General features: G+C 40.3%; 2 protein-coding genes across 2 annotated transcripts; both read right to left on the reverse strand.

Annotated features, from left to right (window-relative positions):
* Positions 1 to 1,039: 1,039 nt before the first annotated feature.
* On the reverse strand, positions 1,040 to 3,455 carry dnase1l1l (deoxyribonuclease I-like 1-like; the record flags this gene model as incomplete). Its single annotated transcript, XM_083895479.1, has 8 exons — positions 1,040 to 1,120; positions 1,759 to 1,855; positions 1,954 to 2,111; positions 2,194 to 2,306; positions 2,764 to 2,882; positions 2,974 to 3,060; positions 3,136 to 3,224; positions 3,312 to 3,455. The coding sequence occupies 8 exons, from the start codon at positions 3,453 to 3,455 to the stop codon at positions 1,040 to 1,042; spliced, it is 888 nt and encodes a 295-aa protein (XP_083751605.1).
* A 1,658-nt stretch (positions 3,456 to 5,113) lies between these two features.
* traf3ip3 (TRAF3 interacting protein 3) lies at positions 5,114 to 8,752 on the reverse strand (the record flags this gene model as incomplete). The annotated part of the gene is made up of 13 exons (XM_083895480.1): positions 5,114 to 5,320; positions 5,489 to 5,605; positions 5,739 to 5,872; positions 5,961 to 6,096; positions 6,182 to 6,319; positions 6,418 to 6,555; positions 6,668 to 6,739; positions 7,232 to 7,327; positions 7,660 to 7,689; positions 7,796 to 7,823; positions 7,909 to 8,026; positions 8,120 to 8,252; positions 8,369 to 8,752. The coding sequence occupies 13 exons, from the start codon at positions 8,750 to 8,752 to the stop codon at positions 5,114 to 5,116; spliced, it is 1,731 nt and encodes a 576-aa protein (XP_083751606.1).
* Between the last annotated feature and the right edge of the window lie 2,613 nt (positions 8,753 to 11,365).

The raw sequence follows: 11,365 nt of genomic DNA on the forward strand, positions 1-11,365 counted from the left end.
GTGTTTGAAAATCCTCTTGATCATTTTCTTCATCGGGCTGGTCTCTCCCAGGTTTCTCCACTGTGGCTTTATCATCTTCGTCATCTACTTCATCTTCTCCAGAGATAGAACCGTCTTGCTCTGAATCTCCATCTGAGCTTGTGTCGTCCTCCCCTCGTTTTTGAGAGTCCTCTTTATCATTTTCTTCATCAGGCTGGTCTTCAGCGACATTTTCAGTCATGTATGTATCTTTAGTTTCTATGCTGCACAGAACAGCAGCCTCAGCAGTTCCTTCCTGGTTGAGAGCTTTGTCTTCGTTTCCGCGAGAGACGTCTGTCTCGTCTCCCTCGCACTTTCCATCACAATTCTCAAAGTCTAAATCTGGAAAAGACGTCTCTGCAATAACATCATTTCGTTTCAATCGTTTCACAATTACAAAATCATACAAATAAATAAATGCTTACAATTGTTAAAAAAGTTTGTTTCTTACCCAGTGCATCGCTGAGGAGATCAGACAGACTTTTTTCCATCTTTGCAAATAAACAAATCAGACGATTACAACCAGGAGTTATATCAACACGAGAATCCTCTTCTCTCAGAAAGCGAGAGAGCGCAAACTAGACCTCATTTGTTGTTGCTGCAAGTGGCTTCCTGTCAAACAGCTGCTGCATATATTACACATTAAAGCTAAAAACACATTTGGCTAAATAGACAGTATGACAATATATATCGATGTTAATGTAAACCGACAATAACTGAGAATGACTTCTCTCTGAAAAGTGAAGTAACAACAGCTATGTTTTGTGTGAGAGCTCGGTCTTACCTTCAGGAGCTCGCAGAATGATGTTACCTTTGATGTGGTTTTGGTTTCATATGCAAGTGAACACGTAGTTCCGTCACACTGAGGCAGCTCATGTTTGGGTGTGCATTTGTCAGTCATCACAAAGGAATTGTACAGTGAATATATTCTATGTGCCACTTTGCTTTATTGTGACAGTTAAAATCATGTAAAGCTACAGTCATAATTTAAGTGGATTGCTAATGGTTTGTCCTAAGTGGTTCAGAGCTCATGGCGGAGGAGGTAGCGATGGTTGGGCTTCAGGTCGACTTCTACAGGAAAGTGATCACTCACCTCAAGAGCCTGTGGAGGATAGATGTTCATGTAAAGCAGTGGTCTCAAACTTGCGGCCCCCAAATCAATTGCATGTGGCCCACCACTTAATATCAACTTATAATGAGTTTAGAGCTGAAGCGATTAATCGATTAGTAAATTAACCGTCAACTATTTTGATAATCGATAATCAACTTGAAGCTTTTTTCATTATTAAAACAAGATTTTTGATCGTTTTAGCTTCGTAAATGTGAATATTTTCTTTGTTTCTTTGCTCCACATAACAAAGAAATCATCAAAACTGAATCCTTTTCTGACATTCTATGGACCAAACAATCAATTGATTAATCGAGAAATTGGATGGATAAATCGATTACGAAAATATTCATTAGTTCCAGCTCTAAATGAGTTATTTCTGTTTTGTATTACTGTAATAAATTTGCATCACAAATACGTTTATATAGTCAACATTTTTTTTCGTTCCATAACAAAACAATCACGTTTAATGTGAAATTATGTGAAATAATATTAATATTATTATTTCCATGTCTTTTTCTCAAAAAGTTGGCCTTTTTTTTTTTTTTACTTCACCGGTCAGTTTGAGACCCCTGATGTAAAGTCTCAAATTGAACGGATAAAAGGCAAAATCTACAAGGCAACAGGTTTACCTCCTCCTCTGTGAGATGGAAATTCTCTGTAAAGTTGAACGGCTGAGCTGAGCCTGGCTCTACACTGGAAATCATTTCACGTCCATGGACAATAATCCTGTTTGACAATGTGGAAAGACCATTGTGAGAAATAATGTTCGCTAACATTAGTTCTGCCTTTGTTTTTAGTCTGATTTTCAGTAGTCACTGGCTGACCTGTCGTAGGCGCAGTGCGTCTTCTTCCGGACGGTCGTGTCATGTTCATCTCCAATTAGCCACACAAACTTGGGGTCACTCCTCAAACGTATGCCTTTCCAGCCCCTGATGGTGACGTAGTTGCAGGCAGCGTTCAGGTCCCCCAGGATCATCACATTCTGCAAAAAAAAAACTCATCCATTTTGTATTTTAACAAAGGGATCCAGATACAGCTTCAAAAGAAAACATTAGATGACCTACATCTGTCTTCCACTTCTTGTAAACGTCTTTAAAGACCGTGTACAGCTCGTCCATCTCCTTCATGGCAGTTTTTGGACTGGTGTGCTGGCCAATCAAGACAAAATCCTTCACCACTGGGGGAAAAAAAGAAAATACATCAATTAGTATGTGATGGCATTAAAGGAAATGCATTTATTATGGTTGTCATACTCACGACGTGCTGTTCACATCCAACACAGGAGACAGACATGGCCATTGTTACTCCTGCACATTCATCCCTGCTTATATTTCTTTCATAATCCAGGTTTCTGACTGTCAGCACAAAAGTAGGTTTTGTTCTTAATTGGTGAAATCTGTTAATTCCACACAAACCGATGAACCTAGTTTGATTTTTGTCATTCTAAACTCTGCTGGTTTAACACAATAATGGTATCATTTATCCTATGATTCCTGGATAAATCATGGCTCCTCATGTCCAACCAGACGCCTTCTTCACACACAAAACGTCACAATTACGGTCAATTAAGTCATGTTATGCAAATAAAATAAAATAGAATTGAATATAATTTTCCTGTACAACTGAAATCTTACATGTTGTGGGAGAGTGAAAGCGAACAATGAAAGGCTCTCGAGAGAAAACGTCACTTTCATTTGTCCCTTTGTCCAGTTTAGGATACTGATAATGCTCTTTGACCTTCAACACATTGTTCCTGGGGATGAAAAAGGAGGAGACAAAGGATGTCACATTAAACCGTCCATAAACAGTAAAGATGATGATGAGGCATCTGCATAAACAGTTACCTGTAAACGTAGACGTACTGTTCCTTATAGGTTTTCTTCCCCAGCCTTTCACTCTCCACATAAGAGTACGAGTTGGATTTGTCAAATCTGTAGAAAACAACATGACATTAAAGTTCAGACAGTTCACCTTTCATTTTCACAATATTAAACCTGTAAAAGTACCTGTTAAGATCTTTAACCAAAGTTTGTATTGCTTCTCCTTTGGAATCTCGAACCTCCTGAATAAGACACAAGTCACACCGGGACAGGGTCTTGGGAGGACAAAAAAAGAACTTCTGTGTTACACTTTTGTTCGATTGCTGCTGTAATTGTCGTGCACTCACAGTATACAGCGTTACCTTCAGTAAAATCCCCATAACCTTCTTGTTGTTCGCCTTTGCTTCTCCAAAGCTCTGGATGTTGAAAGCGCAGATTTTGAATGACGACGCCACGGTCAACGCACACAAGCCCACAACAAGCAGCTGCAGAACCCCAGTCCTCATCTTGAGGATTGTCACTCTGCAATTAAAAAGAGAATTTAGCGAGATCCTCCATCCCTTTGTCACATTGAGAAAATATGTTACAAGAACTTTAAGCCACAGGTGCGTCCACCACAGCCTCTAACCTTCAGCCCCAGTTACACCAGACGATTGACCTCAGCCCAGCATGGATCCATCTCTTCAGTGAGCAGCGTTGTATTTTTGGGGAACATGCTACGGTGGATGTGCTGCGTCAGTGCCTGATGAGAATGGCACTTTATCTGGAACAGTTTAAAACCACAGCACGCTTCACAATAGCTCCATCCAGAGCTCCGGGTGTGTTTTGTCTCCATATGTTTGAGTGTAATCAGACAATAGACGGGGGGCTGTGTGTCATGCCTGTTATAGTTCTATGAACATTTTGGTAGAATATGCCACAGCTGGTAGATACCACACAGTGCCATCGCATCACTTCGTTTTAAGTGATTTCCCCGCTCCTTTAACAGCTAACAATACTGTGTCCTCTAAACGTCTGAAATGCACCTGATTCATTGTTTGTTGAGGCGAATGTCACATTTTCCAATCAAATATGGCAACTGAGTGCATTTAGACAATTAGTCATGGTCAAGACAGTCGGATACTTTTTAAACTGAGCATCAGAATAGGGAAAAGAGGTGATTTAAGTGAATTTGAATGTGGCATTTTAGAACTTCATAAACTGCTGATCAACTGAGACAGAGAATTTTCTGAAAAACACACCCAGTGATCAGCATTGCTTTGGGAGAAAATGCCATGTTGATGCCAGAGGTCAAAGGTCAATGACCAGGCTGCTTTGAAATAATAGATAGGGAACAGTTACAACGGCTAACTCAAAAAAATAACCACTTGTTACAGACAGAGTATGCAGAAGATCATCTCTGAGGTGTCCTGTTACCCTGATTAAGTGTCAGTGAGTGTATTTGTTTTTTTGTTTTTTTTTACTTCCTGTTGAACCTTGCGGTTATTTCTAGATGTAAATGTGAGTTACATTTGTGAGAGTATGTTTCTTATTATAAAACAGCTCTTTCATTGTTTCCTCAGTACCTCTTGATTTATATATCATTCTTAATTTGTATGTTTATATTGATATTTGCCTTTTTCGACTTGGTTATACACTGCAAATATGTCATATTGTTCTACCTTTAATGACTCATTGATGAGCTCTATTCTTTATTCTTTCAGAAGCCATTGACGCCATCAGCGCCCTGCGATGGACATCCAAGAATCACATCAACGATAATATACTATTTGTTTGTTTTTGCTATTTTTAATACTGCATGTGTATTTTGAGCAGCCTGCACACCAGGGTCCAGGGTTTACTCAGTCTATCGCCGTCTGTCAGCTGAGATTGGCACAGCTCCCCCTGCAACCGTCATGTGGAGGATAAAGCTGTGGAAGATTGATGGAATAAACGATGCCATACATAAAAGGTAAAGAAGGTCACTATTTATTTTACATAGTGTATGATATGACATTTTTTTTTTTTTTTAAATAATACAAATGGAAAAATGTCACGGCATATGCATCAACGCAGATGAAAAGTCCTTAAAAAGACAATAAGGTCGCGTGATAATTAAGTTCCAAAATACATCCAATAAAAACTCTATTTTAAAACAACAACAACATCAACTACAACAACATCATCATATTGGTCTAAAACAGCATGAGTTTTCAGGAGTGGCCATTTCCAAGAGGTAGTCTTGGACCCGTGTCTCTATATCAGAGTACAGGTCTTCCACTTGCTCCCTGAAGGGAGGATGCCACATCCACAACATGACGAGCCCTGCCACAGCGAGGAGGAGGAGGAGGAGGAGGAACACACAGACGGTCCCCCAGGAGCCACATGGCATCTGCACAGACAAGGAAAGACAGGGATTTATAATCATATTGTTTTAATGACTGATTATTATGTCTCTGTCTCATTAGGACTGGGTTTATGGGCTTCATGGAGGCTACAGAAAAGATCCTCAAGAGGACACTTATTTAATATAAGTAAGTACACACACACACACACTCACCAGTGCCTTGCGGCGGTGGCTGATTTGCCGGAGTTCTTCCCTGCACTGCGACAGTCGGGCCTGGCTGGACTGACACTCCTGCTCTACGGCATGCAGTTCTGTCTGCAGCTCCTCACACTGCACACACACACACACACACGTAAATTAGATTTGGCTGTAATACACTTTTATACACTATTGAGAATTCATGTCGCCGCTCTGAATCTAACAAATAGGTTTGGTTGAGTATACTGTGATATCCCAACCATACCTCTCTCTCCTTGAGCCGTAGTTTCTCCTGAGTGTGACGAAGCTGTTCTCCCATCTGAGAGTTCTTCCTCAGTTGCGTCTCGGTTTCCTCTGACGTCAGACGATCCTGCATCTCCTGGCTCTCGCGTTCACCATCTAGGAAACGGGGGAAACATGTTTTGTCGTTTGAGCATCAGAAAAAAAACGTACCCAGGACACAAAAACGCAGCTCTGATTTTCTCACCTCTAAGATTCTGGATTTCCTCCTTTGAAAGAAGGTTATCCTCCTCCAGCAGACTTATGTTGTACTGCAGCTCCGTGTTCACTTGTCTCAATGACACCACTTCATCCCTCAGCTCATCCTCTCTGGCTCTGAACAGCTGCACGACAGTCACACACACACACACATTTATCACCCACTACAAACTTCTCACCTTGCACATTGCCACGTTACTCTGCCCTAACCTCCACTTGGCTGAGTAGCTGCTGCAGCTGTTCACTGCTGAGGTGCTGGTTCTCCCTGAGTTGTTCACAGCTCAACTTCAGCTCCTCGTACAAGCTCTGCCACTTTAGTGCCGCTGCCTTTGCTGATATAAGCAGTTCCTGGTGAAAAATGCAAAAGTATATTCAATATTCAACTGCAAAACTATACTTTTTTTTATGGATGAGCAGAGCAAATATCACCATGAAAACTCAGTAACCTGCAGTGTCTCAGCCTTGCTGAGTGCCTCAGTTTTCTCCTGCGTGGCCCTCTGAAGAGCAACGAGTGCTTTCTCTTCGTATATCAGTTTCTGCTTCTCCATCTGTACCATCAGCTTCTTCACTCCATCTTTTGGAATCTTTTGCAAGGACACAATAGACTCAGTCAGACTGAATGTTTGGCTTGCCGCAGATAAAGAAACAGCGAGTGCCTGAGTGGGTTTCTTCTTCGCCAGCTGCTGTTCTTCTTACCTTCAGACAAACTTGCAGCTGTGCCTCCAGAGCCCTGATCTTGTTTCTCAGCAGGTCTTCACTGCAGCGAGCCTGTGTGGGTTAGAGAGGAAATGACTGACTTTTGCACTGGAACCTGCAGATAGAAGATGAATGGTTTTTGCGTGTTCTTGTGATCGCCTGCACTCACTCGTGCATGAAAGCTTGCAGCATCAGTGAGCTACAGACAGGGTCGTAATGTGCTGCAAGTGTACATTTTTACACAGTACTAAGAAAATTATTATTATTATCCTTTCCTTCGTTAGAGCTAGATAAGCCTTTAAAAAAAGTCTATTATCACATATAACAGTGACAGACTGTCACACCCTTCCTGTATAAGAATGACAGCTTACACTACACCTACACAGTATAGACTCGAGTGGAAGCAGGAAGCTCCAAACCACAGGCTGCGTATGTCTTCCTGAGGCAAAAGCAGCCTCTCGACACCACTGTCACATAGAAAAGTGCAGTGTAATATCAAAGGGATTAAACAGCAACACTCTATGACCCTTTATATATAAAAGAATGATGTTTGAGTTGACATACGGTCCATATTTTGTTGGAGGAGTTCATGAGGTCTGACATGCTCTCCTGGAGACCAGCCAGCTTCTTCTTCATGGCCTCCTCTCTCCACAGGGCCTCCTGATAGACAAACAACAACAACACTATCATAAATACCATTATGTCCCTGAGTGATGCTCACGATTGAACAAACGATGGCCCTAAAACGGTTGTCAACTGATGAAAAGTAAAGCCCATAATCTGTGTTCATTTATGGTTCTTCAGAGTTTTATTTTGCTGACTCTCCAGTGAGCAGCCGCTGCAGCTAAAACGATGTCATAAACAGCACAAAATGGCGAATGCAGTTGAGCAGTGACTCAATAAGAGAAGACAATCAATGACTTCATCTAAGATTGGCTGATATTAATATTAACGACTTGGGCTGATGTTGGGAACACATTTGGTTGATTTACCTGCAAGTACTCAGCTAGCTGCTGGACATCCTGATATTAGAAAAAGAAGAAGAAGACAGAAATAGTTACAGATAACCAGAGTTTGCAGTTCATATCAACAACCCCCCAGTGAATAAAGCCACAGATTTAAACTCACTGATTCCTTGACGGTGACGAGGCCAGACCTGTGCACGTCATGGGAATTTAGAACACAGATTTAGGACACCGAATTATATGGAAGTTTCAGGGAAATGTTAAAGTCTCACTCACACTGTCTGCACACCCGCGTCCCGGAGAGGGTTTTTTGGTGGAAGGTTTTTGGTTTGATTTGCAAACTTTTGGTGAAGGCTTTCTGTTTGAATTATTGTTGTGATGCTGGTCTTTTGAACTTGAAAGAGAAGAATAAGAAAGCTGGTGAAAGATTAAAGATAGTGGTAAACAGTCGCTGGTTAAAACACATTGTAATTGCCAAGACGTTTACCTTTAACACTGTTCTCTCTTTTCTTCGTGTGCCGGCTCGATTCCTTTATCTCTGGTGTGGAGGTAGATGCTTGTTTCTTTGAATGATCGTTCTCTTGCCTCACCGGTGTTACCGGCTCTGGCCATAATGAGGCCTGAGGAAGTGAGAGGAGATGAAGGGAAGATGCAGGTGTTATGCTCTCTGGAGCAGGACAGGGGAGGAAACATCTGGTGATACATTACATATAATGTGAAAGGATCTTTTATTTACCCATGTACTTGAGCTTGGAGCATCAGTTATGCTGCTGTTAGATGATACAATGGTCTTTTTATGTCCGTTAGAGGGAATTTTGTGTCTGTTTGTATTCGTCTGATATTTTAAACTATGATGTTTCATTGTCTTTGGTGACGTGTTCGTCCTTGTAGACTTTAAGCCACACAGCTCTGGGCTCACTGATCTCCTCCTCAGATATTCCAGCTGCCTTTTTTCTTTCAGGTCATTTTTGATCAGTTTTGTGTCAAACTCTATCCTGGGGCTGCGACACGAGGTCACATTGTTACGTCCTCGCATGTGTTCGCGTCTCTCCGCTCTCATCTCCACCCATTGGTCAAAGTCTTTCACTGGGGAGAGCTGGAGCTCAGCCAGGGCGTCCATCACAGCTTCACGGGCTGTTACAGTACCTCGAGCCTTCAAGGACAGCAGAGATATCATTTAAATGTTTATAATACAAAACAACAACATTAACAATGTGGTTGAATTTACTGATATCATTATATACTGTGTGTATGTGTATGTGTATATATATATATACAGTTCTGTGCAGACGTCTTAGACTAACATTAGGTTTGTTGTTTTGGCAGTGCTATAACGACTATAATTATTTCAATTTGATGTTACTGGAACACATCCAGAAAATATGCATGCAATTTATGTTGTTTAAAAAAAAAAAAAAAGAAGCATGATCTACCCTTACACTTGAACAGGTAAATCCTGTGTTTGTCCTACTATTTCATTTAAAGAAATATCTGCTGTAAAAAACGTCTATTACGCCAGGTTTATTCAAGACATGCTTGAGCATTACATACACATACACATACACATACACATACACATACACATACACATACACATACACATACACATACACATACACATACACATACACATACACATACACATTATTGCTTGAGTTAAACTCATTGACAGCTCGCTATAAGACCAGCTTCAAGTCGCATCACTTCATTCCAAATTCCAATGATCACATAATTTGACAAACAAAAAAACAACAGAGCTGGTGGTGCCTGAAACTTGTGACTTGGGGTCACTTAGAAATGTCCTTATTTTTGAAGGAAAAGCACTTTTTTTCAATGAATATAACATTAAATGAATCATAAATACACTCTTTACATTGTGGTAAACGACTACTCGAGCTGCAAATGTCTGGTTTTTAATGGAATGAAATGTACATAGGTGTATAGAGGCCCATTTCCAGTGTTCTAATGGTACATTGTGTTTGCTAATCGCGTTTGGATGATTAGAAAACATTTGTGCAATTATGTTAGCACAGCTTTATTTTGCAACTCTTTTGATGAATAAAAGTGTGACTTTTAATGGAAAACTGAAAAGAAAATTGTGTAGATGACCCCAAACTTTTGAATGTAGTGTGTGTAGAAATATATATATATATATATATATATATATATGAATGCGTGACCGCTCGGGTCTTTCTGACGCACAGTGAGCAAAATGAACATGGGAGTCTATGAGGAAGACAGGCTGACAGGTGGCACTGTGAGAAAAGGAATGTCTGACAGCAACAACAAGGACACTGTGTGGACATTTTGCCACAAAACAATGAATTGTGTGTAACACTTGTGTTGAAAGATGCCTTAGCTGAACGAGAAGAAAACGGAAAGTTGTAAAAAGGTTAATAGTGAGTGCCCATGCTGCTGCCTTAGGATGCATGTGTTCCATCAGCTTTTGCCTAACTTTGAACTGTCCTCTAAGTTTATTTCCCATGGGAGATGGTAGGAACATTATATAGAAATAAAGCTTTCTTTTTCGATTGTATGCTGTTCTAAAAAAGTTAAATATTTAAAAAATGAAAATCCAGAATATGTCAAACATTTAGTTGTATGCAGTACTCTCTCAGACCTTTTAAAACGACTGATTATTGATTACACTGAAAGAGTTTGGAATGGACTGCTCCTGTGCCATCGTTCGTGCTTGAAATGTGTATATGCATTAAATAAAAAGTAAAGTATAGGTTGCTCAGCAAGTGTTTGTAACACATGTGGGTGTGTTGGAGTTGAAGCAAGTGCACTAGTGGCTTTAAAACTTGCAATAAAAGTAGGACTAGTAAAGTAGTAGTAGCAGGAGTAAAGTAAAATAAAATACTATAATAAAAGGTCTATCCTGCAATGGCGGCTGTTTTCAGAAAGATTTTATCAGGGTGCCATATCACAGAGAGACAAGGCCCTGACAACAGTCGACTGAAGCAGTGGAGGGAAAATGTTGATAATGCAAGCCACAAATATAACATAAAAAAATGTACTTAATAAGAAGACATGGAAAGTCTTACCCACTACGCCATGTCACTCTGTAGTTAAAACTCATCATGAGGTGAAAGAGTTAGTTATCCATTTTGTCACTCTTCTGTAAGAAATAATGTCCCGGGGCTTTGTCTGCATTTCACATGTAGCTGCTGTTTCTGTAGAGCATAATTTTTTTTTTTACAGGAAGTAAAGAGAACCACAGCGTCATATGTTCCTCTATCTCAGCAGCCACTCACACCAAACTGATGCCACGCACGGCTGGGCCCCAAGATTACAGACAGACCCACTCTGTCCCTCCTGCATGTGTTCTGGATGGGATGGAGTTCAGCACCTGAGACACACACATACACCATGACCCTGGTTCAAAAACTGTGTGTGTGCATGCATAAGTGCACGTATGTGTGATTGTGTGTGTGCATGCATAAGTGCACACACGTGTGATTGTGTGTGTGAGTGTGTGTGTACGTTTGTGTGTGCAACAGGTTTGTCTGCTGGTGTAAATTGTTGTTTATGATTATGCCTGTTAGTTTAATTATTTTTGAAATTTCCACATATACAAATGAATGACTAAACAATGGATTTGTGAAATGATAGATAGATAGATAGATAGATAGATAGATAGATAGATAGATAGATAGATAGATAGATAGATAGATAGATAGATAGATAGATAGATAGATAGATAGATAGATAGATAGATAGATAGATAGAT

The sequence above is a fragment of the Microchirus variegatus genome, assembly GCF_963457635.1.
Source record: "Microchirus variegatus genome assembly, chromosome: 9".
Taxonomy (NCBI): domain Eukaryota; kingdom Metazoa; phylum Chordata; class Actinopteri; order Pleuronectiformes; family Soleidae; genus Microchirus; species Microchirus variegatus.